Genomic DNA, 22,905 nt, shown 5'->3' with positions numbered 1-22,905 from the left:
CTGTGGGTGAATGGACAGTTGTGTGTGTAGACTTAGGAATCAGTGCGTATGTTGTAACTGGTATGTGTGTGTCAATGCTTTCAAATATGGTACTCTGTATTTTACAGTGAATGTTCAAAGCTTATACTAGTGTGCGATGAGGTGTATCAGATTGTCACGTGGATGATGTCATCAGTGATATCATTTGGGATGTCATCAGTGATGTCACTGACCATGTCATGAATGATGTAATATGCGACATCATCAGCAGTGCATTGTGGGCGCGCGGGCTATAGTTAGCACAACTAACTGTAACAGAAGAATTTCTAAGATTTTGTACGAGTGAAATGTCCAGCTAACTATAACACTCATGAAACTTATGTTTTTTTCCATTGAATTTTAATAAAGGTTTTTTTGCTTATTATTAAAATTTTAAAGGTTTTTTAAATGCTAATTCTTTACTATAACTTCTCTGAAACTTATGGTTTTTCAGTGAATTTCAAAGGTTTTTTAAATGCTAATTTTTAAATGCAGTAGTAGTTATACCTATTTTGTGTACTGAATTTCTACAGTGTTTTAACTGTTTATTTATAAATATTTCATTTATTTAACAACATTATATATTTTTCTGAAAATTGCAACAACAAAAAAATTAAAACTGAAATATTTGTAATTATTTTGTTTTTTTTGCATTTTAATATATTTCTATAATTTTCTTTTACATTTTTTGGGGGGAGTTGCACACCCAAAGCGTACCTACCACAGCAGGTCCAGCTGCCAATTTGGAAAAGTCATGAAGGATCCGCGTATGGTGAGCGCCGAGTGCGTGTTTTTTTTCAGTTACATCATATACGTACAATGTTATGTGGTGTTCGCGACCTGTGTGCAACGGTCCACGACTCCTTCTCACATGCATTCGCAACACATGGTTATTACGGTATGCAGCGCTTGCGCTCTGGTGGGTCCCAATGTGACGTCCTATACGTGCAGGGGAATGCTGGGTGCGCAACTCCCGTGAAATTTTTAATGTTCTAAAATAATATGTACGTGTCTTTAATGTACATACTAGGGCAAAAGATTATCTAAGGTATTCATAAAAACAATATATTTCTACTTGTAATAAACTTATAATAGTTTTATATATATTTTCGCGAAGTCGCACTGGTGAGCGCTTCGTGAGCGCTTCGTGAGTGCACAGTGCGTGGATCCCATGTGACCTAAACAAAAAAGATTTGATTGGTTCATAACATTTTCCCCTGTAACTATTGAAGGACCCCACCCATTTGATTTATTCTGTTTGGAACCGTTCATGAGAGACATCTCTTCTTCTTCCAGAGGTGGTTTTGGATTTTGGATTTTTTTTGGTGTTTTGAAAAAATTGCATTGGAGAAATGGCATCTGGTTCGCAAGCTCCTCATCATTCTTCAGCTGAAGATATCTTGGAGGAAGATCCACCCAAGCAGAGGCCTGAATTAGTGGTATGGACATTTTTCACCTTTCCTGCCGGAGAAAATAGATCAACGCAAGAAAAGTCACAAGCTTGCTGTGTGACAGAGTCCTGCTGCGAGGTAGTGACAAGAAATACTCTTGTGGAACAGCGAGTATGTATAAACATCTGTGGACCATCACCCGAAGAATCTGGCACAAGAAGAAATGAGGCCTGCAGCAAAAAATCCACCACCAGGCATTGCTGGCACCTCCGGAGCATCCACTTCAGCACCACCAGTAGACATTCGCCCAGAATTTGCTTTTCTGCAGCAGCACTGCACTTAGTGCAAAACCATGATCTGTTATGGTGAACAGTCAGTGGACGCTATTTGTGCAGTTGCTCATTAGATCACTGTAGTAAAGCTACTGCTCACCAGGGAAGTCTGCTGCTGGTATTCAAAGTGCATGTTTTAGTCTGCATGTTAGAATTTTTTAATGAAATACAAGAGGATTTGAGGAGTCAAAATGTGCCCTATGTCTTCTTTCTGCAGCACTAATCATACTTTCTATGGCAAAATGAAGCCCCTCATTTTGTTCCTTTGCAAATTAAATGTTTCAAGTGTTACCCCTTTATTCCAAACAAGATGTCTTCAGGTGTTCCATACTTTGCCATAAGTAAGACTGTTAGCGCTCTAGTTGATCTGTAGAACACTCTGGGACATTCTGTCATTGGGCTATACTCGGGCTACATCTGGGTGATATTTGTTCTACATTTGGGCGCTTTTGTCTCTGGCGGCCATCTTGGGAGACTTACTTGTTATGAAGTTTCCTAATTTACTCATTTACTACAGTCTCCTCAATAGGAAATACTTTCAGTGTTTTACGTTGATTCCATCAAGATGGCATTCAGATGTGTCACACATTTGCCATAAATTCAATTCTGAATGTTAGCACTCTAGTTGCTCATTAGATCACTCTAGTAAAGCTACTGCTCACCAGGGAATTCTGCTGCTGGTATTGAATGTACATGTTTCAGTCTGCATGTCAGAATTGTTTTTAATGAAATAGAAGAGGGTTTAAGAAGTCACTCAAAATGTGCCCTAATTTTCCTTTCTGTAGCACTAATCATAATTTCTATGGCAAAACGAACCCCCTCATTTCGCTGGGGTCTCGAATATAGCTCCCATAGTGTGGGAGGCACATTTTAAGTCACTTTACACAAGTCCTGAGATGGAGGGAACTGTGTGTCAAGGTCGGGACAAGTTGTCCAAAGTGGCTTTGGTCCCTCGGACCTGTATGGCCCAGTATCTCTGGCACGAGAATCGACTGCCGGGGGTCCCGGGGCCCAGGGTTTTGGTCCCCCGGACCTGCATGGCCCAGGACCTCCCGCACGAGCATCGACTGCCGGGGGTCCTGGGTCCTGGGGCTTCCTCCTGTCAAAATCAGGACATCATGCGAGTTCCCAGGATTTCCACGGCCCCAGACCCCCTGCATGAGTATAGACTGCCGGAGGCCTTGGGCCCTGGATTCCAGATAGGGCAACTGGATGCCCACAATAGGACCGCCACTAATAGTTTAGACTCCATCTCCCTCAGGGAAGTTGAATTGGCAATTGAGAGACTGCTTCCGAATAAAGCCCCCAGTCTAGATAAGCTCCCGGGAGATCTTTTTCGCTCCCAGCCAAAAATCTGGGCTCCATACCTGATGGTCTTGTTTAACGCAGTCTTACAGGGTTCTGTACTGCCTGAGACCTGGCTGGGAGCTAAGATTGTTCCGATTTTTAAAAAGGGCTGCCCGAACGTCCCATCTAACTACAGACCAATCAGTTTACTTGACACCACCCAGAAGCTGATGGGCCGAATCCTACTCAATAGATTACTAGGCTGGATGGAGGAGAATAAAACTTTGACCATCCTCCAAGCAGGATTTAGAACAGGGGTCTCGACCTTGGACCAGATCTTCCGGCTCCAGGTCCTATACTGGAAAACTGCAAGAGTAGAGGGTGGCAGCCTCTACCTTGTCTTTTTGGACCTGCGACCGCATTCGATCTGGTTCTCAGGGAGAGGCTCTGGACGGTGTTGGAGGAACTTGGTCTCCCTCCCTACTTATTAGATGCCCTAATCAGACTTCACATGGGAAGTTACGCACAGGTGAGGTGTGGGAGGAACGGGGAATTATGAGCTCGCTTCCCTGTTACCCGGGGCGTATGCCAGGGTTGGGTACAGGCCCCCACTCTTTTCAGCCTGTATGTCACCGTTCTGATAGATAAACTTAATTGCGTTAGGGATAACGATGCTCCGTGCCTGGCCACTGGTAGGGTGCCCGCTCTGATGTTCGCGGACGACACTTTGTTGTTGTCGCGGACATCATCGGGCATCCAGCGGGTCCTGGAAGGATTTGTCTCCTTTTGATGCCTCGCGGGGATTGGAGGTCAACTTGGAGAAAACCAAGTTTATGATGTTCAATACCCCGAGGCACACCCACCCAAATCCCGCATTGAATGGAACTCCACTAGAGCGAGTCAAGACTTTTATATACCTGGGGGTCACATTGACTGAGCACTTTGCATGGGACCACCAAGTTTGCAAATCTTCCCTGAGACTTGCACAGATTATGGGAGGCATAGGCAGATTTCACAGAGCCTCAACTTTTAAACCAGTTACCCCAGCCCTTGAGATATATAAAACACAGGTCAAGTCTGCAGCTTTGTACGCTGCAGAATTTTGGGGACACACAAACGTATGCAACTTACTGAAGGTTGAACAGGCCTTCATGCGACATCTGGTTGCCCTCCCCCAAAGCACGCCCCTCATACCACTACGCTTGGATTTAGGCTTGGAACCCATTACAGAACTGGTAGCTACACGACCTCTGCTCTACCGGAGAAGGCTCTGGTCTGTGCCGGAGCTCGCATCCTTTAAAGCAGAGTTCAATACAATTTGGGGGCAGCTAAAGAACAAGAACATACCCTGGTTGGCACACGTAAAGGCTCTCCTCTACAAAATTGGCCTACCCCAACTATGGGACACACCAGAGGACAGCTGCACGAGGATGCAAAGGTCTGTACTAGTGGTGGCTGTAAGGTCATATAACCTCAAAATACTACACTGCTCGACTTCCTTGGGCAGGCTGTCTACTGAGTTCCTACTGATGAAAGCCGAATCCAGGACGGAGGTGTTCCTGGACCTAGTGCAGCCTCCACTTGCAAGAAAACTATACATTCAACTGAGGCACAGCTCTATACCGATTGGGACATTGACATCCAGATGGGCAAAATCGATGGAGGCCAACTGCCCTGCTTGTAATAACTGTAGGGAAGACATTGTACATATCTTTTTTTTTTGTCCGGCATATGGCGAAATCCGGAAATGCTGGATTATCCCATTGTGCAAAAACCTGGGTTTCAGACAATGTGTACAAGCTTGCAGAGTTTTAACATGCGATACCGCCCCTCCCATTGTCTTTGCTGTCTCCTGATTTTTACTTGGCATGTGGCGGAGAAGATCTGTTTTTATTAATAATAAATAATGGGCTATTGCTTCTCATTTTTTTTCATCTTTGATAACTAACGTTTAATAACTTTTTAAACTCCTATTGTATTTATGGTTTTATTTCTGTGCTTGTATATATCTTATTGCACTTTTATGGTCATTGACCGAAATAAAGTTATCAAATGAATGAATGAATGTTCCTTTTTAAATTAAATGTTTTAAGAGTTACCACTTTATTCCAATCAAGATGGCTTCAGGTGTGCTATACTTTTGTCATAAGTAAGGCTGTTAGCACTCTAGTTGTTCTTTAGAACACTCTAGGAAGCTGCAGTAGAACACAAAAAAATCAACTGACAGTCTCTGCCCTTGTTGGATGTACATGTTTTACTGAGAATGTCAGACTTCATTCTTACATGACTGAGAAAGATAATGTAAATTTACAGAAAATATACTCTCAGTTTAGCTTATAGATCACCTTCCAAACCTCTGTGGGAAAAGCATGAGAAAAAAGTTTTCTCTCAAAAATGATTCATGATATCCCAGCAGAAGGCTTTTTCACATGGTAAAATCACCTTAAAACACACCAAAATTCCTAAAATGAGTATGGTACCATCAACAAATGATGTATAATGTAACTAAAGTCTTAAAACCTTCTATTAACTGCAATGCTTTTTAATGAGGTGCTATCATGTATATTGGTCCCAAGATGGCTGCTAACACTTCTTGGATGAAGTGCTGACAGCCAATCAGATCTCACGATGAGATGTGTTGTTAGGCTCCGCCCACAGATATATGTATTTTTTTCCTTTAATATCTAAAAACGACTGACCAGATTTACACCATTTAACCAAAAGGCATGAGTGTGAACCAGGGACTACGTCTTTGCCAAATTTGGTGTAATTCAGTTCAACAGTTCGGGCTGTAGCTGCGATTAAAGTTTGCTATGGAAAATTGCATGGGGAAAACACATTTGGGACCCCTCTTTTTTCTCAGCCCATGCTTGACAAATCACCTTGAGGCTTTTAGGATAGGAGCGGACTAGAGCTGACCATAAGTTTATGGTGCCAAAGTTATTGCAAATAGAATGTTTGCAAACCGTGAGCAAGTTATCAAACGTTTTGGTTCTTTTTGCTGAGCTGGGAGTTGCTCTTTGCATGGAATAACCAATAAAGAAGTTTTGGGACACAACCTGCGAGTGCGGAATTTTTAACTTTCTCTGAGTGAGGGAGTGTTTGAGATATATGTGATTATGGCCTGGCTCTGCCGTGAATTCTGCACTGGAAGGAGAAGCTCTATGGGTACGATGGCGTGAGCCAATTTGTGTGGATATATATATCCAAACCTAGTTTGCCTGGAAGAAAGAGGAGCCCACGAGCAAGGTAAAGGTTTCAGCATTGAATTCTTTGTGGGAGCGCAGCTTGCGAAATGGATGCAAAAACAGCAAATGCAATGAAAGTCAGCCTGACGCGTTTCGTATTGCTACTGCCTGAGCTGCAGAGGTTAGCCCTGGGGCTGTTACAGCCCCCCACGGAGACGCTTAACAATGCCACCAATTTGGGAGCGAGGAGCGTTTGCTGGTGGATAATGGACAGCTGCGGTGTTGTGATGTGACACTGCATACCCCACTGTGGTTTTATTTATTCATCAAACAGTGTGCTCCAAGGCAGGCCACTCACTGAAGAAGGATAGGACATTACGCTACAGGTACCATGAAGCCCTGTGACCGGCCACGCCCACTGGGGCGGGTACTACTGCCGTGGTTTTGCCAAGAAAAATGTTTGCCTTGGAGCTCGAGTCAGTGCCTCTGAAAAAGTAACAATACGAAAGGCTGCCTTTCATTGCATTTGCTGTTTTTGCATCCATTTCGCAAGCTGCGCTCCCACAAAGAATTAAATGCTGAAAGCTTTACCTTGCTCGTGGGCTCCTCTTTCTTCCAGGCAAACTAGGTTTGGATATATATATATATATATATATATATATATATATATATATATATATATATATATATATATATATATATATATATATATATATATATATATATATATATATATATATATATATATATATATATATATATATATATTCACTGAAAAAACCATAGGTTTCACACCAGTTATAGTTAGCTGGAAATTTTACTGACATAAAACCAATGAAATTCCACGTTATAGTTAGTTGGACTCACTATAACTTGGGCGCCTGCAATGCACTGCTGATGACGTCACATATTACATCACTCATGACATGGTCAGTGACATCACTCATGACATCACTGATGACACCATCCTTGTGACAGAGTAACAGACCTCCTTTCAGTGTAATGCAACCCTTGAAACACATATTCAAAAATAGAAACTAACATTTTCGAAAAAATAGAGATACCCATACCAGTTACAACAACCAATTCAGTAATTCCACCAACTATATACACATCCACTCATTCACCAACAGTTTTATATAGTCACTTATACATATACTCACTCATCATATGTAGTGATACACCTATACATCCTGTTACACACCGACAGTCATCCAAAAGTTATTCACACACATACTCACACATGCAAATAAACTATTGAACGTCCATTTATTTGCATATACAGCTATACACCCACTACCACCTTACTTCTAAGGAAACTTACACATACTTACTTTCTTAAACAAACACTTATAGAAACACATACTTATTTAAACAGGAACTCTTACAATCTCTCACTCTCACATATACTCACTTATATACATAAATACTCACATATACTAGATTAAACATATGTCGTTACTGATAAAGACACTAGTGAGACAGTCATTCACTCACTAACACACACATATACACACTCATCCACCCATACAGTCCTCCACATATGCTGTCTTCAAAACACATACAAACAGTGAGTCAGTCATTGATGCATCTATGTGCTAAGTAATACCCCCCACCAAACCATACAGACACTCATACTGATACTAAAAAAACATCTAATAACCCATATACACACACATGTAGCTACTCACCAACCCATGCAGCCACTTATACACAAAGTGAAACACTGATACATATATTTAAATATTTAAACATTACTCGCTAATATATGTATTCATTAAGATACACTCAATAAGCCACTAAACCAATCAATTTTTTTTTTAAAACATCATTAAGACACTTATTTAAACATTTCTTCTTCCATCGACCTTTACATATACGTATATAAAACATATTTATTTTTCAAAAAGACACACATTCACTGCATGGTGTCATGAGTGATGTCATGAGTGATGTCACTGACCATGTCATGAGTGATGTAATATGTGACGTCATCAGCAGTGCATTGCAGGCGCGCAAGTTATAGTGAGTCCAACTAACTATAACGTGGAAATTCATTGGTTTTATGTCAGTAAAATTTCCAGCTAACTATAACTGGTGTGAAACCTATGTTTTTTTCAGTGAATTTAATCGGTTTTTTAAATGCTAATTCCTAACTATAACTGGTGTGAAGCCTATGGTTTTTTCAGTGAATTTCATAGTTTTTTTTAAATGCTAATTCCTAACTATAACTGGTGTGAAACCTATGATTTTTCAGTGAATTTCATAGGTTTTTTAAATGCTAATTCCTAACTATATATAAGGCCCCAAACCTATGTTTTTTTCAGTGAATTTCAAAGTTTTTTTAATAGCAAATGTCTATAGCTATGAAATGTTTTATTTTTGAAAATGAATCCTATATTATATTTCTATTTAAAACAATTTTTTAAATGTATATTGTTTTTTTTTTTGTTGCCCTGGAGCGCTCCCGGTGCGCGCCCCGGTGAGCGACCCGGAAAGGGCAGTCTTTTGAAGCGCCCCGGTGCGCGAACCGGAAGCGTCCCGTTAGCGCCAATGTCGCGAACGAAAACATGATCGTGACGTATCGCGTAGCCGCGTCCGCGTGATACCCACGGCGTAAGCGCACCTAAAAGCATTCGAGCGAATACAATCGCGCAACGTAAACATCCGACGCGCTTACGCAACGCAACCCGGGGCGCGCACCGCGTAAGCGCGTCGGTCATGTGACCTGAAAATAACACTTTTTATTGGTGCAGAAAAGTTTTGGTTTCATAATGATGAAATCCCTGGTTTTGTGACCTGAAAATAACACTTCTCATTGGTTCAGGCCTTTTTTTTCCAAATGATGAAAGACCCCACCTTTTTTCCTTATTCTGACTTTGTCCTTTGACTTAGGAAGACCTGTTTTGCAATCTTTGAGGTATATTTTGTACTTTGAAATGGCTACAGTAGCAGCAGCAGCTGGAGCATCTGCACCACCACCACCACCACAACCACCAAGAGGACCACCACAGATTACATTGGTGGTCAACAAGAGGAGGAGGAGGAGGAGCAGGAGGAGGAGGGGAGGAGAAGGTGGCTGGAAGAACACAATACCCAAGACCACACATTGTATGGGAGTTTTTTTTTATCCCAGAGGGCAAGAAAAAAGTCAATGCGGCCAAGGTGACTTGCCTAATCTGTGGCATGGAACTTTCAAGGGGGAATCCTAATAAAAAATACTCTTACGGAAATAACACCATGATTCGCCACATGCAGCGCAGGCATCCGATCAACTATTCTGCTGCAGAGATGAGGGAACTGGACAGTAACCCTCCCCAATCTACAAGCACCACCTCCAAAAAAAAACAACCCACTTCATCGGGACCAGAGGCAAGGGAGACGATCCCTTGCATTCAGCCACGGTTTGCGGATTTCCGAATAACATGTATTCATTGTGGTAAGACCCTCTCCTATGGTGAACTGAGCATAAAGCTCATCGTCCTTGCTGGGGACAACCACAAATACCCCAAAAAAACCTAATTTTTCCCTATTTGTTTTTTTGCTCCAGTTGAGCCATTTTCAATTCCCTGTTTTTTCGTTTCTCCCCATAAAAATAACAAAAAAAATATAAAATAGTTCATAAAGCCAAAAAAAGTACAAAATGTTCCAAAAACACAAAAAAATATAAAACAACAAAAAGAAGAAAAAAAACAGTTCTGTTTAGAACTACCTCCAATTTATAAAAAAAGGTTACATTTTTTAAAAACTCTGTCATTCTTCTTTCCCCATGGACCGCTCCCCGGTGCGCTCCCCGGTGCGCATACCGGGCGCTCCCCCCGCGCAAATCAAAATATATATACATATTTTTTGCACCGCGGGGCCCTTTTATAGCCCCGACATCAAACCTAGGGGGCCAGGGGGGTTTACCCTTCCCCCTTATGGTAAATTCCACCTTTGTTTTTGCCACCTCTTGTGTCTCGATTTTACAGAGACACAAGATGGCGGCCGCTCCGGACTGTTTCGAATGTTTACAGACACCCGAGAGTCAATCAGCTTTCCGTGCGCAAGTCGCGTGGCGCGCCCGGTGCGCTCCCCGGTGCGCGTACCGGGGCGCTGCGATAGATAGATATATTTTTTTGAACCTAAATTACTCAAAATCCACTGGAGCACATATCTCGAGACATAGCAAAGGCACATCGGGCTACCAGACCCTACAATTTTGCCAAGTTTGGTGGAAATCCATTCAGCCGTTCGGGCTAAAAGTGAGTTCGACCGCCCTATGGAAATTAACATGGGGAAAACACGTTTTGGGACCCCCCTTTTATCTCGGCCCCCGCTTGACGAATCCCCCCCACATTTTCAGGGCAGGAGCGGAGCGGAGCGGGCCACCTACTTTAAGAAATTCGTGAAGATTCGTCCACCGGCGCCTAAGTTATTCCCAATAGAATGTTGTGGATTTCCTATGGAAAGTAGATCCTACATATGTATATATATATATATATATACATATATATATATATATATATATATATATATATATATATATATATATATATATATATATATATGTATATATATATATATATACACAAGCAAATGTCCCAGGCGGGGGGAGCGTCCTCTAGCTGGCGCTGGCGGCGAGGATTGGGACAACCTCGCTATACTTATTAGATCAAGTTTCCTCAGCAAAGAAGACGCCGCGCACCACTTCAAAGTTGGTTATTGTGCTTTATTTTCCTGTAGGTCTCTTCCACCTACGCGTTTCGGACTGTACCAGTCCCTGATCACGGTTGTAAACTCGTAGTTAGGCTGATTTTAGAGGAATTTTTAAAAGTTCCAAAACTCCACACTTAGAAAAATTTCCAAGTGAATCCAGTCAATGTTAGCATCTGGAAAGAAATTCAAGTTACTGTAACTACGATTAGAATTACTTTTCAGGATCAATAGTGGGCTAAAAGATGCAGCACTGAGGTCTCTCCAGATAACAGGTGAGTAAATTGGAATTTGTAGTTCGCCTGATTTTAGAGGAATTTTTTAAAGTTCCAAACCTCCACACTTAGAAAAATTTCCAAGTGAAACCAGTCAATGTTAGCCTATGGAAGGAAATTCAAGTTACTGTAAGTATGGTTAGAATTACGTTTCCGTGATCAGTAGTGGGCTGAAAGATGCAGCACTGGGGTCTCTCCTGATAACAGGTGAGTACATCGGAATTCGTAGTTTGGCTGATTTTAGAGGAATATTTCGCTCAATAGTGAAGGAAGGGGGCGGGGCCTGAGGTGATATGTGTGAAAACACGTGCTGTGGCGCGTTTTAGTTTGGGGAACTAATTCCTCTTCAATCCTGAGGTCCCCTGTGAGCCAACTAGCCCACCAGGTACCTCCAGTATGCGCCAGGGAGCTGCGCTGCAGAGAGGTGTTCAAAGGGCATATCCCCTTTTTACAACACTCTGCAACGCAGCTCCGTGGTGCTTACTGGAGGTACCTGTTGGACTAGTTGGCCTCTAGGGGACCTCTGGATTGGAGAGGAATTAATTCTCCAACTTAAAACGTGCCACAGGGCATGTTTGCACCCATATCACCTCAAGCCCCGACCCCTACCTTCACCACTAGGCAAACATGCCCCGTATCGCGTTCTAAATTGGGAGATTACGTCCCCTAGCATACTGGGGGTCCATGGGGGCCATCTAGCCCACCAGGAACCTCCAGTATGCACCAGGGGGCTGCATTGCAGAGAGGTGTAATGAGGCAATGCCCCTTTCTACACCTCTCTGCAACGCAGCCCCATGGCGTGTTTGCACAGGGGTAACTAATTCCCCTTGCATACTGGGGGTCCCTGGGGGCCAACTAGCTCACCAGGAACCTCCAGTATGCGCCAAGTGGCTGCATTGCAGAGAGGTGAATTGAGGCCATGCCTCTTTTTACACCTCTCTGCAATGCAGCCCCCTTGCGCGTTTGCAGAGGGGTAAATAATTCCCCTTGCATACTGGAGGTCCCTGGGGGCCAACTAGCCCACCAGGAACCCCCAGTATGCGCTCGGAAAGGTACAGAGAACAATACGGAGTACCGTACAGAGTACTGTATTTCGTACCCTGTGATTAAAAAAAAATGTTTTGGCCTTAGGGGTCCTTGTGGGACCCACTGAACAGGCCTAGGGGGTCAGGGTCTTTCTTCCCTGCCCCTTTTGCGTGTTTTGCATGTTTGTTTCACTGCTTTCTAGTGCCTCGGTTCTACCGAGGCACAAGATGGCTGCCAACACTTCCTGGTTTGGAGTGCTGACAGCCAATTAGCATGAAGCTCGTACTCGGGAAGGTACAGCGTACAGTACAGAGTACGGTACTTCATCTATAGATATATCTATGATTTTACTTTTGATTTTCTGAGGAACTACTGAACGGATTTACACCATTTAATAAAAAGGGTAATCTACGAACTGAACTCTACCTTGTTGCCAAATTTGGTGTAATTCCGTTCAGCCGTTCGGGCTGTAGCCCTGGCTAAAGGTCCCTATGGAAAATTGCATGGGGAAAACACCCCCACACTTTTAGGGAAAAGGCGGAGTGGAGCAGGCCATTTTCTTAGAGAATTTTGCATGTATTTGTCAACCTGCGCCAAAGTTATTCCAAATAGAATGTTGCGGATTTCCTATGGAAACTAGGTCCTAACTATAACTACCTACTGGCGAACGCCATTAGGTAATATATATAGATTTTGGTGCTGACCGACCTTAGATGCTTGTCACGTTCCTGGCCACCATGCCTTTCTTGTTGACCCATGATACAGATTCTGCTTGAGAGAATATCTAATAATCTGCTATGATAAAGAAATTACCACTTTTTGCATTATTATTGACAAAGACAGCATTATGAGCCCTGAAGAAGTCTCATTCATGAGACGAAACGCATTGGCTAAAAGGAAGAATTTGTAAGCAATATTGAAGTTTTAATCTGTTGTGGATCTTCATATTAAAGAATTGAAAAAGAAGTATCATTAGGAATAGGAATAGTAAATGTTACTCCTCCAAAGTACACTTTCCCTACAGTTGCGCTGACTGGAATGGATATAGTAAATTTTACCCCTCCAAAGTCCAGCACATTCCCTACTGTTGTACTGTTTGGAATGTAAATAGTACATCTCATACCTCCGAAATTCAAAAATGTTCCTCATTTTGCACTGACTTGAGTTGGAATAGTACATTTGACCCCTCCAAAATCCTACGCTTTTCCTACTGGTGCACAGATTGGAGTGGAAATGGTAAATTACCCCTCCATACTCAAACACTATCTCTACCATTGCATAAACTAGAGGGGAATAGTTTTGTTAATATTTTTAGACTCCACTAGTTGTAATGTTGATTAAATAGATCTAATTGTTTTATTTTTTTATATTTTACTTTTATTTTTGAATTTATTTGAATGTTTATAGTATTTTTTGTAAATGTTTTTGGGGATTTTCAATTGTTAATCTATTTATTGAGCACATTAATATATTTTATTGTATTAATTGTGTAAATATTATTGTATGGACTTATTATGTATGTATGTTATACACACATGTATATATAATTATTAAACACATTTAGTTTAAATTATAATAATATAATTTAAACTAAATGTGTTTAATAATTATATATATATAATAGTTAGTGCAACTAACTATATATGCGAATTTCAATGGTTTTGTGCGAGTAAAATAAGGTTTAGTAAATGCTAATCCCTAACTATATATGGTCTATAACCTATGGTTTTTTCAGTGAATTTTCAAGGTTTTGTAAATGCTAATTCCTAACTATATATGGTCTATAACCTATGGTTTTTTCAGTGAATTTCAATGGCTTTTTAATAGTAAATATTATTGCGTTACAACATTCAAGACATCTTCAGAAGAGATGGTGTGCACTTCACCGATGAGGGGAATAGAATATTCGTCCTTTATTTAAAAGTGTGCATTGGAACATACTTGTAGGTACCTAAATTAGCGACAGAACCCAATAGCTCTTTTCAGAGCTACCCTACCTCTGATTATTCCAAACGTTTTTTTTATTTTTTATTTTTTTCACCAAAGTACGCTCCCCGGTTCACTTACCAGTGCACGTACCGGGGGCTCCCCCCGCAAATTAATAATACATTTTTTTTGCATGTATCAGCATCCTAAACCCCCCTCCGAAAACCTAGAGGGTCACAAAGTGTCTCCTGTGCCCCCTTCTACCCATTCCGAACATTGTTTATCCTCCATCTTGTGTCTCAATTCTACCGATACTCAAAATGGAGGACTCCCGTAACGCTGCCGGTTCGCGTACCGGGGAGCGCACCGGTAAGCGCTCGATAAAAAAAGGTGGGAAAGTAATTTACAGAAAAACCACTACAGACACTTTCATCAAATATAGAATAGCCCCTCCTACATAGCAGTCCCTATCATTTCCCCTAATTTGATGAAATTCCATTGAGAAAATTATGCTGTAAGCCTCACTAAATATCCTGAGGTAAATTACCTAGCAAAAACACTTATAAAGTGTTAGAATTGACAACCAATCAAAATGCTACTTTCAATATCTTCTATTATTTCATGACATTTGATTGGTTATGAACCTGAATATATATAAATAAAGAGAGAGAAACACAGCCATTTTGACTACTACTTCCTGAAGTACATTTCAAGAGCATTTCAACTGAGAACTTAAACTTCTAATTGAAAGGTAAGATGTTATTTTAAAAACTGAAGTTTGTTCTGTACTTTAAGTTAATTAGGAAAACATTTTCTGATAGTTATATACTATCCCTCTGTAATACTTATAGAATAAGATAGACTTCTCTGTTTTAGTTATGGATGGAGTTAGGCTTGTCTTGTATAATTAAGAATTGACTTAGACTTTATCACATACATTTTTTGATATTTCTACTTCCAGCCTGATACCATACACTGCCCAAAGAAAAAATCACTGTTTAAAAAACCAAACTACCTGTCTGTACTTAAACCCAACAGTGCCCTATCTGTACTGATATATTTTTTTAAAATTCATTTTACAGCACAAAAATGGAAGGAGAGAAAAAAAATAACGTGGATATTGTTGCAGAATGCAACCAAGGTACAGAAAATGAATCAGATTTCTTTGATGAATCAATGGACATAGAACTTCTGCAATGTGTTGAATCTGTGGATTTCCTAATTGAAAATGAGACAAATTCTGACAAAGAATTATTAGAAGTTCTTTTTAATTTTGAAAACAAATCAGAAAAATAAATGTATATATAATAATTCAAAAATTGTTTGAGACATTATTCATTTTTATATGTATTTTTTAAACTAGTAGCAAATTGATTATAATGTAAAATTAGACTTTAAATATACTGTGCAACTTTAAATTTGCTCATAGTTACTTCCTTTCTTCCACTATATCATCTCCAATGTGTATTTAACATCTCTTTATCATCTCCTGCCTCCATGGTGTTTCTGCTTTCCTGACAGACTACGCAATGAATTCCATATACCACAATAACTTATGAAACAACATGCAAGATATCTACAAAGGAAACAATGTATTTTTATTTTTAGACTCTGCATTGGTACCTACATGTTGGTACTTAAATAAAAAAAAGAACAATCAATAAACATACAATAGTTGAACATTCTTTCATCCTATTTTCCCAATATTACGCTTCCCGGAGCGCTCCCCCCGCAAAAAAAACGATATAAAAATTATTATTTTTTAACCCCGCGAGGCCCTTTTAAAGCCCCCTCATCAAACCTAGGGGGTCAGGGAGGATGTACTCTGCCCCCTTATGCTCATTTCCCCCTTTGTTTTTGCCACATCTTGTGTCTCGATCCTACCAAGACACAAGATGGCGGCCGCTCCGGACTGTTTCGAATGTTGACAGACACCCGACAGCCAATCAGCTTCGCTTCGCGAAGTTCCGTTACGCGTCAGGTACGTGAACCGGGGCGCTAACCGGAGCGCTGTTACAGATATATCTGTTTTTTAAAATGTTAATTTCTCAAAATCCACTGGAGCACATATATTGAGACATAGCAAAGGCACGTCGGGCAAACCATATCTACAATTCTGCCAAGTTTCGTGTAAATCCATTCAGCCGTTCAAGCTAAAAGTGATTCCAACCGCCCTATGGAAAAATGAATGGGAAAAACGCGTTTTGGGGCCCCCCTTTTTTCTCGGCCCCCCCTTGACGAGCAGCCCCAAATTTTCAGGGGCTGCTCAGAAACAAAATGTGCCATTTTCCTGAAAATTTCAGCCAATTACGTCCACAAACGCCAAAGTTATTTGACATAGAATTTTCAGAAATCCCATAGGAAAAAAATCCTAACCATATATACCTACTGGCAGTGCATTGCAGGCGCCCAAGTTATAGTGAGTCCAACTAACTATAACGTGGAATTTCATTGGTTTATAGTCAGTAAAATTTCCAGCTAACTATAACTGGTGTGAAACCTATGGTTTTTTCAGTGAATACATATATATATATATATATATATATATATATATATATATATATATATATATATATATATATATATATATATATATATATATATATATATATATATATATATATATATATATATATATATATTTACATATATATATATATATATATATATTTATATAACTATAAACACATATATATATATGCATTTGTGTGTTTATATAGCATATATAGCATGAAACATTACATTAAAATTATATAATAAGATATTTACATTTACTACTTTAAATGCTATTTATATTAAAACATCAATATTTTTGTCTATTGTTGGATGATATTAATGTCAATGATAATTTTATCCTGATATTTTTGTACTTAGCTTTATAAGTATAAGCTCATGATGTTATGGTAGATTATGCTTTTGACACAATATTTTTGTCAACAATATTGTTCACCACAATACTTTGTCAGTGATCTATTTGAACAATGCTATCTAGAAAGTGTGCGCTATATGCATACAGTTTTATTTCTTGTGCTTTATGGCAGAGGCATAGCCAAATTTGAGCAGCTCATTGGTTACTGTAAATTAATAATCTGCACATTTTTAGTAATCTGGATATTTATATTTCATTCATCATTATAACTTTTGTTAGTAGTAATATTAGTAGTATTAACAGCAGTAATAATACAAATAGAATACAATAATTATAATAATCATAGTAATAATAATACATGATCATTAGTGCTCCAATATCCGTTTCACAAAGAGATGAGAATGGGGGCATGCAAGGAGATAAAGATGACAGTAAAAAGGGGAGATTGAGAAAAAAAATGATAAATCAAAAAAAATACTGTATTGTGGCAGTACAATGTTCCTGGGGGTGCACTCGTCTTCAAAAACAAAAAGGAAAACTTTGACATGGTGAGTTTGTATTATAAGTGTAATAGGGTATTCCACAGGGAAATGCAAGCAAAAGAAGGTTTAAAGTGGTGGAGTGGGAACCAGCAACACACCAGTGAGTGCCTATGAACAATGATATACTGACCTTCATGAGATAAGGATTATTACTTGAATTCTCTTCTGCATGACCTACATATCTGCTTGGATCCTATTGTTTGTTCATTCACATTCTAACTCCAAGCTAATCATGCAGAATATCTATGATAAACGGTCTCAGACCATAACCGTCTGCTAGTGCAACTTACATGGGGAAGATACACCCCTCAGAGACCCGACTTGGAGACTTCAACCCTGTACACTAGAAAGCCTACCCTTAAGAGCAGACCTGTGAAGCCATTCTCCATTACTTTGATGATAATAGTGCCGCTACATTCTCTAGATTTACTGATGGGATGCTTTAAAGACTGTGATAAGAGGTCACTACTTCTGATCTGTGACACAGGGGTGGCCACAGAGGAAGCTAGGTTGGGGTTTTTGTAGCTGGAAATTTGCGGCATTTGAAGTAGTGTTCCTGTCAACAATATTTAAGACCAAAGGAGTTGGCAGATGTTGAGTGTTAATGGTTTTCTTTTGTTCCTATTGTTTTGTTACATGTTGGGTTCTTGACGCTTATTGTTGTGGATAGTGACATGGATTATTGGGCTTTTATTTATATGATGGGCTATGAAGCAGCAAGATACAAAACCTTTTGAACACTTGGACTAGACAGAAGGCGAATGTATGCAAAGTAGTGAGTGGAGAGTAGTATGTGGTGGAGGTAACTTTCACTGACAGAAATTTTTCAGGGAAAGGGCTGCCCATATGTCTTAAATTTGCACCTTGGAGATAAGGATTTGGTCCTAATTTTAGGATAGGTTTCTTCAAGACGGTGAAGTCTGATGTGTTAAGTATTAGGAGTTTTTCGGCTGGCACTCATTTTCAATGTCTGTAATTGGTTCCCAGAAGACTGTAGAGAGGGGCAAGGAGGCTGGCTGCTATGTATGGTTTTGGTTTGATAGTGACCATCGATGTGGAGGGTTGTAACCAGCTTAGATCATGGGGTCAAACTCTAGTATCCTCCCTGGGTAATTCATATTAGCAAATAGCGATTAGGAAAAATATATCTGATTTTGTTGGAGAAGTTATGGGATTATTTAGTTTTTTCCCCTTACCAGCGCATTGTGAGGAGGACAGGAGAGCACCCTGTTCAGGGTTTCCCTGAAGGCAGGAGAGGATGATCAATTATGGATAGTTTGCGTTAGGATCAATACTGGGTGGGAAGATTTAGCTTCAGGGACTGGGGCATGAAATGGTTAGAACATCTGATTTCAATAAGGAATAATGTCAAAGGCAAGGTTGATGGGGAAGGGATCACACGGGAGAAAAAGTAGATTAGGGGCAGATGGGCCAAGTCTTAAGAGATTTATTGCGGAGAGAGTTTGATGGAAGAAGGGAGCTTTAATGTTGGGTCTGACGGTTTTTTATTTTGTATTTAGGAAGCTGCAATGTTTATATTATGAATTGTATTGATCTGTACTTCTAGACTGTAAAGCAAGTGGCATAATATTTGGAGTGGACATTCACCCACCTACCTCAAGAAATAATAACACCAACGTCTCAGGGTGAACTTCAAAGTCACTAAATTAACCTGGGCTCAACCCTCTGTTAGCTATGGCACTGAGCACAAAATCTCAACTTAGGGCAATATGTAAAGTATTTATGCATTGTCAAAAAAAGTAATAAAATTAAAAACCTCACAGTAGAAAAATAGAGGAAATGGTAATAAACAAAATGACACTAAATCAACAAAAAGCCAACAAGGAAAACCGGAGAAATGAGCTTTAAAATTTTCAGGTAGTAATTTGACCAAAAAGCACTAGAAGCCAAAGATTATATAGCTGGTTGACTTCAATAGTGAACTGGATATTTAATAAATATGCAAAGTAAACTTTGAATGACTATTCTAGCTGGTGTTTGTCAAAAGATATGCATTAAAGTTTAATACATGCACTTTGATATTTTGTAGGACCCAGATGCAGCACTAACAGTGAAAATAGCTTTTGGAGGCTAGGCCCAGGAGAAATATGCAAACTTACATTTTGTGCATGTACCCCTTTAAAATGTCAGGCAACCTGCTTTGCTGACAACAGGTGTACTTAGTGGTGATTTATGAATATTAAAAAAACACGGTTTCCCAATTGTCAAAAAAAGGGTTAGAGATTTGCCAGCAGGCTTTTAGGCTGTGTAGTAAGGCTACACATTGAAGCCATGTTTTACAGGCCAACTCTCTGGATGGCTCAATACATGCTGCTGTTCACAGGTGCATTTAACTTCCTGGACTTATGTGCATTTCTACACAAAATACTAGGGACCTACACGCAAGTTAGATTTTTCAATCATGGTTAAGCCAATTTTACCATGTTTTGGGGATCAGAACACATACACTTGGGAAACAACAGCAATACTGCAGTGTGCAGACTACTAAAGCCAGCAAAATATGATTGAGAAAGGGGGAAAGGTCTGGGGCGATCATGCAGAAATGTGCTACACTGAAGAGTCATATTAAAGTCACCTACATAACTGTATTGCACCATCTGTCATGAGGGGTTTTCCTTACCTTGGACTTGGAGCTGAAGAAAGATTTGGGAAAGACCTGCACTGGCAGGTGGCTGGTAATGAGGCGAGGACTTTGATGTGATTTCAGCTTCTCAAGTGATTCCTTTGTTTCAATCCAGGGTGCACGATCCCAATTCGGGATACTTTTCACTACAGTCGGGTCTCCTTTGGAATGGATAAGACTTAAAATTTCTATCATCCAGACGGTTCCTTCATGAACAACAAAAAATCAAATGAGTCTGTCAGTTGACAGCCAGATAAACTTTCTACCAGATTCACCATACTCCCCTACCAAAAATAAGAAATTAGTAACATGTAGTGTAAAAGGTTAGAAACATGTTAACAATTGCATTAATATTTCACATAGTGATTATCTAACAGTCTTAAGGGTAATGCTGATGCCTGTAAATTAATTAACGCTTTCCGTAGGCCTGGAGCCATCATGATACACAGTGGGTGTGTGCTCATGACGGCTCCAGGCCGTCATGACACATCGACCCGGAAATCCCTCTGGTGCGGGCACCCGAGGGATTCCCTTTACACCAAAAGAGCCCCGGGAGCTGGGCATGTCACGCTGATGTAATTTCCAAAACTTTCCCACACAGAAATTTCAGAAAAAAATGATTGTTTGAGCTACATTTGAGGTTTGCAGGGGCTTGTGGGTAGGAAAACATTAGGGGACCCACGCAAGCCATACCTCGCTGGACTCCTTCGGGGTGTCTAGTTTCCATAGGTTTGTGGGTTTGGTAGGTTTCCCTAGATGGTCGCCGAGCCCAGGGTCAAAAACTCATGGGACCCTCCCTTGCAAAACCAGGTTGGTTTGTGATAGGTAATTTTGATGTCGCCTCAATAGGTTTTTGGCCCTTGCCTGTCACGGATCCTTGACCCGCCCATGCAAGTGAGGTACCATTTTTCTCAGAAGACTTTGGGGAAGGCGGGGTGCATGGAAATTTGTGGATTCAAGCAGATGCCAGAACTTTTCACCACAGAAATGTGAGGAAAATGAATTTATTTTTACAATTTTTTATGTTTGCAAGGAATGCTGGCTAACAGAACCTGGTGATAGGCAGTCAAATCACCCCATACTTTATTCCCCTGGGGATCTAGTTTAAAAAAAATGTATAGGTTTTCTAGGTTTCCCTAGGGGCCAGCAGAGCTAGGGTTCAAAAACTACAGCTAGGCACTTTGCCAAAAAAGGGTCATTTTTCATTGTGAAAATGTGGTGTGTCCACGTTGCGTTTTGTACCGTTTCCTGTCGCGGACACTAGGCCTACCCACACAAGTAAGGTACCATTTTTCTCGGGAGACTTTGTGAAACGCGGGGTTGGTGGAAATGTGTGGATCCTCGCAGATTCTAGGACTTTCCAACACAGAAATGTGAGAAAAATGTGTTTTTTTGGACAATTTTTTTTAGAGTTTAGGTTTGCAAGGAATTACAAGTGAGGTACCATTTTTATCGGGAGACTTAGGGTAATTTAGATTTGTAAAGCAACCTATTGATTTTTGATGCGTTTCTGCCTTCCACATGAAAGACAATGTGTGAAAAAGAAGTAATTTTGAAAAATGATCGATAATTCTCATGTTAGTATGGGTATTCCCAATTTTGGAAATGTGCAAATATCTACTGTTTCCAAACTCTATATTTTGTTCCCATTGCAGAAATACATAGGTGTCTTTCATACCGATTTTTCCAGAATAATTGCTATATACCCGGTACATAATAACAAAAACATTGCAAGTTGGTGCTCAGTTTTTGGCTCTGGGTTCGACGGGTTCTTGGTGAACCTACATGTCCTATTTATTACCACAAAAATAAAGGTCCAGCGGATGTAATGGAATGTTGCTTTTAAAGAAGTGTAATAATTAGAAGAAGTTATATTTGAAAATGTTGACACAAAGTGCAGTTTTTTCAACTAATTTTCAATTTTGTCTCTAATTAACTGTTAGTTTCAATAAAGAAACCTTTGATGATCTACACAGATGACCCCTTGCTGAGTGCAGACTTTTGTCTACTTTTCCAAAATGTATAGCTGTCTTGGATCCATTATTGCTTTCATACCCATTTCTACCATTAACTGGAAGGAGGTTGAAAGCACGAAAAATAGCAAACACAGGCAATGTCCCAGAAAAATGCGAAAACTGTGTAAAAATGTTGATTTTCTGACAAAAGTCTGCTTGTCCCTGAAAGCTGTGAAGATGGTGATTTCACCTCTACAACCCTTTTTTTGATACTATTTGCAGGGAAAAAACAGATGCTTTCATCTGTAGCCCTTTTTTGCATTTTTCCCCCCAAAAATGTTGCTGTATTTTGGCAAATTTCTGAGTCCACTCCAGAGAAGCACGTGGCCTGGGAGGGTACAAACGAAAAATGGATGGAAATTTTTGCTTTTTGGCCGCGATACATTGATGATCTTTTCATCTTGTGGCGCGGTCCAAGAAGCGAGGATGAAAAATATGTCAGAGCCCTGAATACCAATGACCTTAATCTACAATTTACCAGTTGTATAAGTCAAAAGGAGGTCATATATCTAGACCTTAGAATATTCATTGAGAATAACAACTTAGAAACTGCACTACATCAGAAGGTGACGGCCGGCAACACTATCCTGCATGCAGGAAGCTGTCACCCCAAAAGAGTAGTGAGTAACATTCCAGTAGATGAATTTTTGAGGATGAAACGACACAATTTGAATGTGATAGAGCCATAGCTTAGGCC

General features: G+C 40.1%; 1 protein-coding gene across 3 annotated transcripts in view; it reads right to left on the bottom strand.

Moving 5' to 3' along the window:
- Nucleotides 1-22,905, bottom strand: part of LOC147701882 (sulfotransferase 2B1-like) — a 365,039-nt gene that overhangs the window by 258,595 nt on the left and 83,539 nt on the right. For 2 of the 3 annotated variants that reach the window (XM_086930512.1, XM_086930513.1), the window contains exon 3: nucleotides 20,191-20,399. The exons of the other annotated variant lie outside the window; for it this stretch is intronic. In XM_086930512.1, the coding sequence (XP_086786638.1) occupies nucleotides 20,191-20,399 (209 nt within the window). The remainder of the gene's footprint in view (nucleotides 1-20,190; nucleotides 20,400-22,905) is intronic. 3 annotated transcript variants of the gene reach the window in all.

The sequence above is a fragment of the Lissotriton vulgaris genome, chromosome 7 (genome assembly GCF_964263255.1).
Source record: "Lissotriton vulgaris chromosome 7, aLisVul1.2, whole genome shotgun sequence".
Taxonomy (NCBI): domain Eukaryota; kingdom Metazoa; phylum Chordata; class Amphibia; order Caudata; family Salamandridae; genus Lissotriton; species Lissotriton vulgaris.
This window is presented reverse-complemented; position numbering and strand designations above follow the sequence as displayed.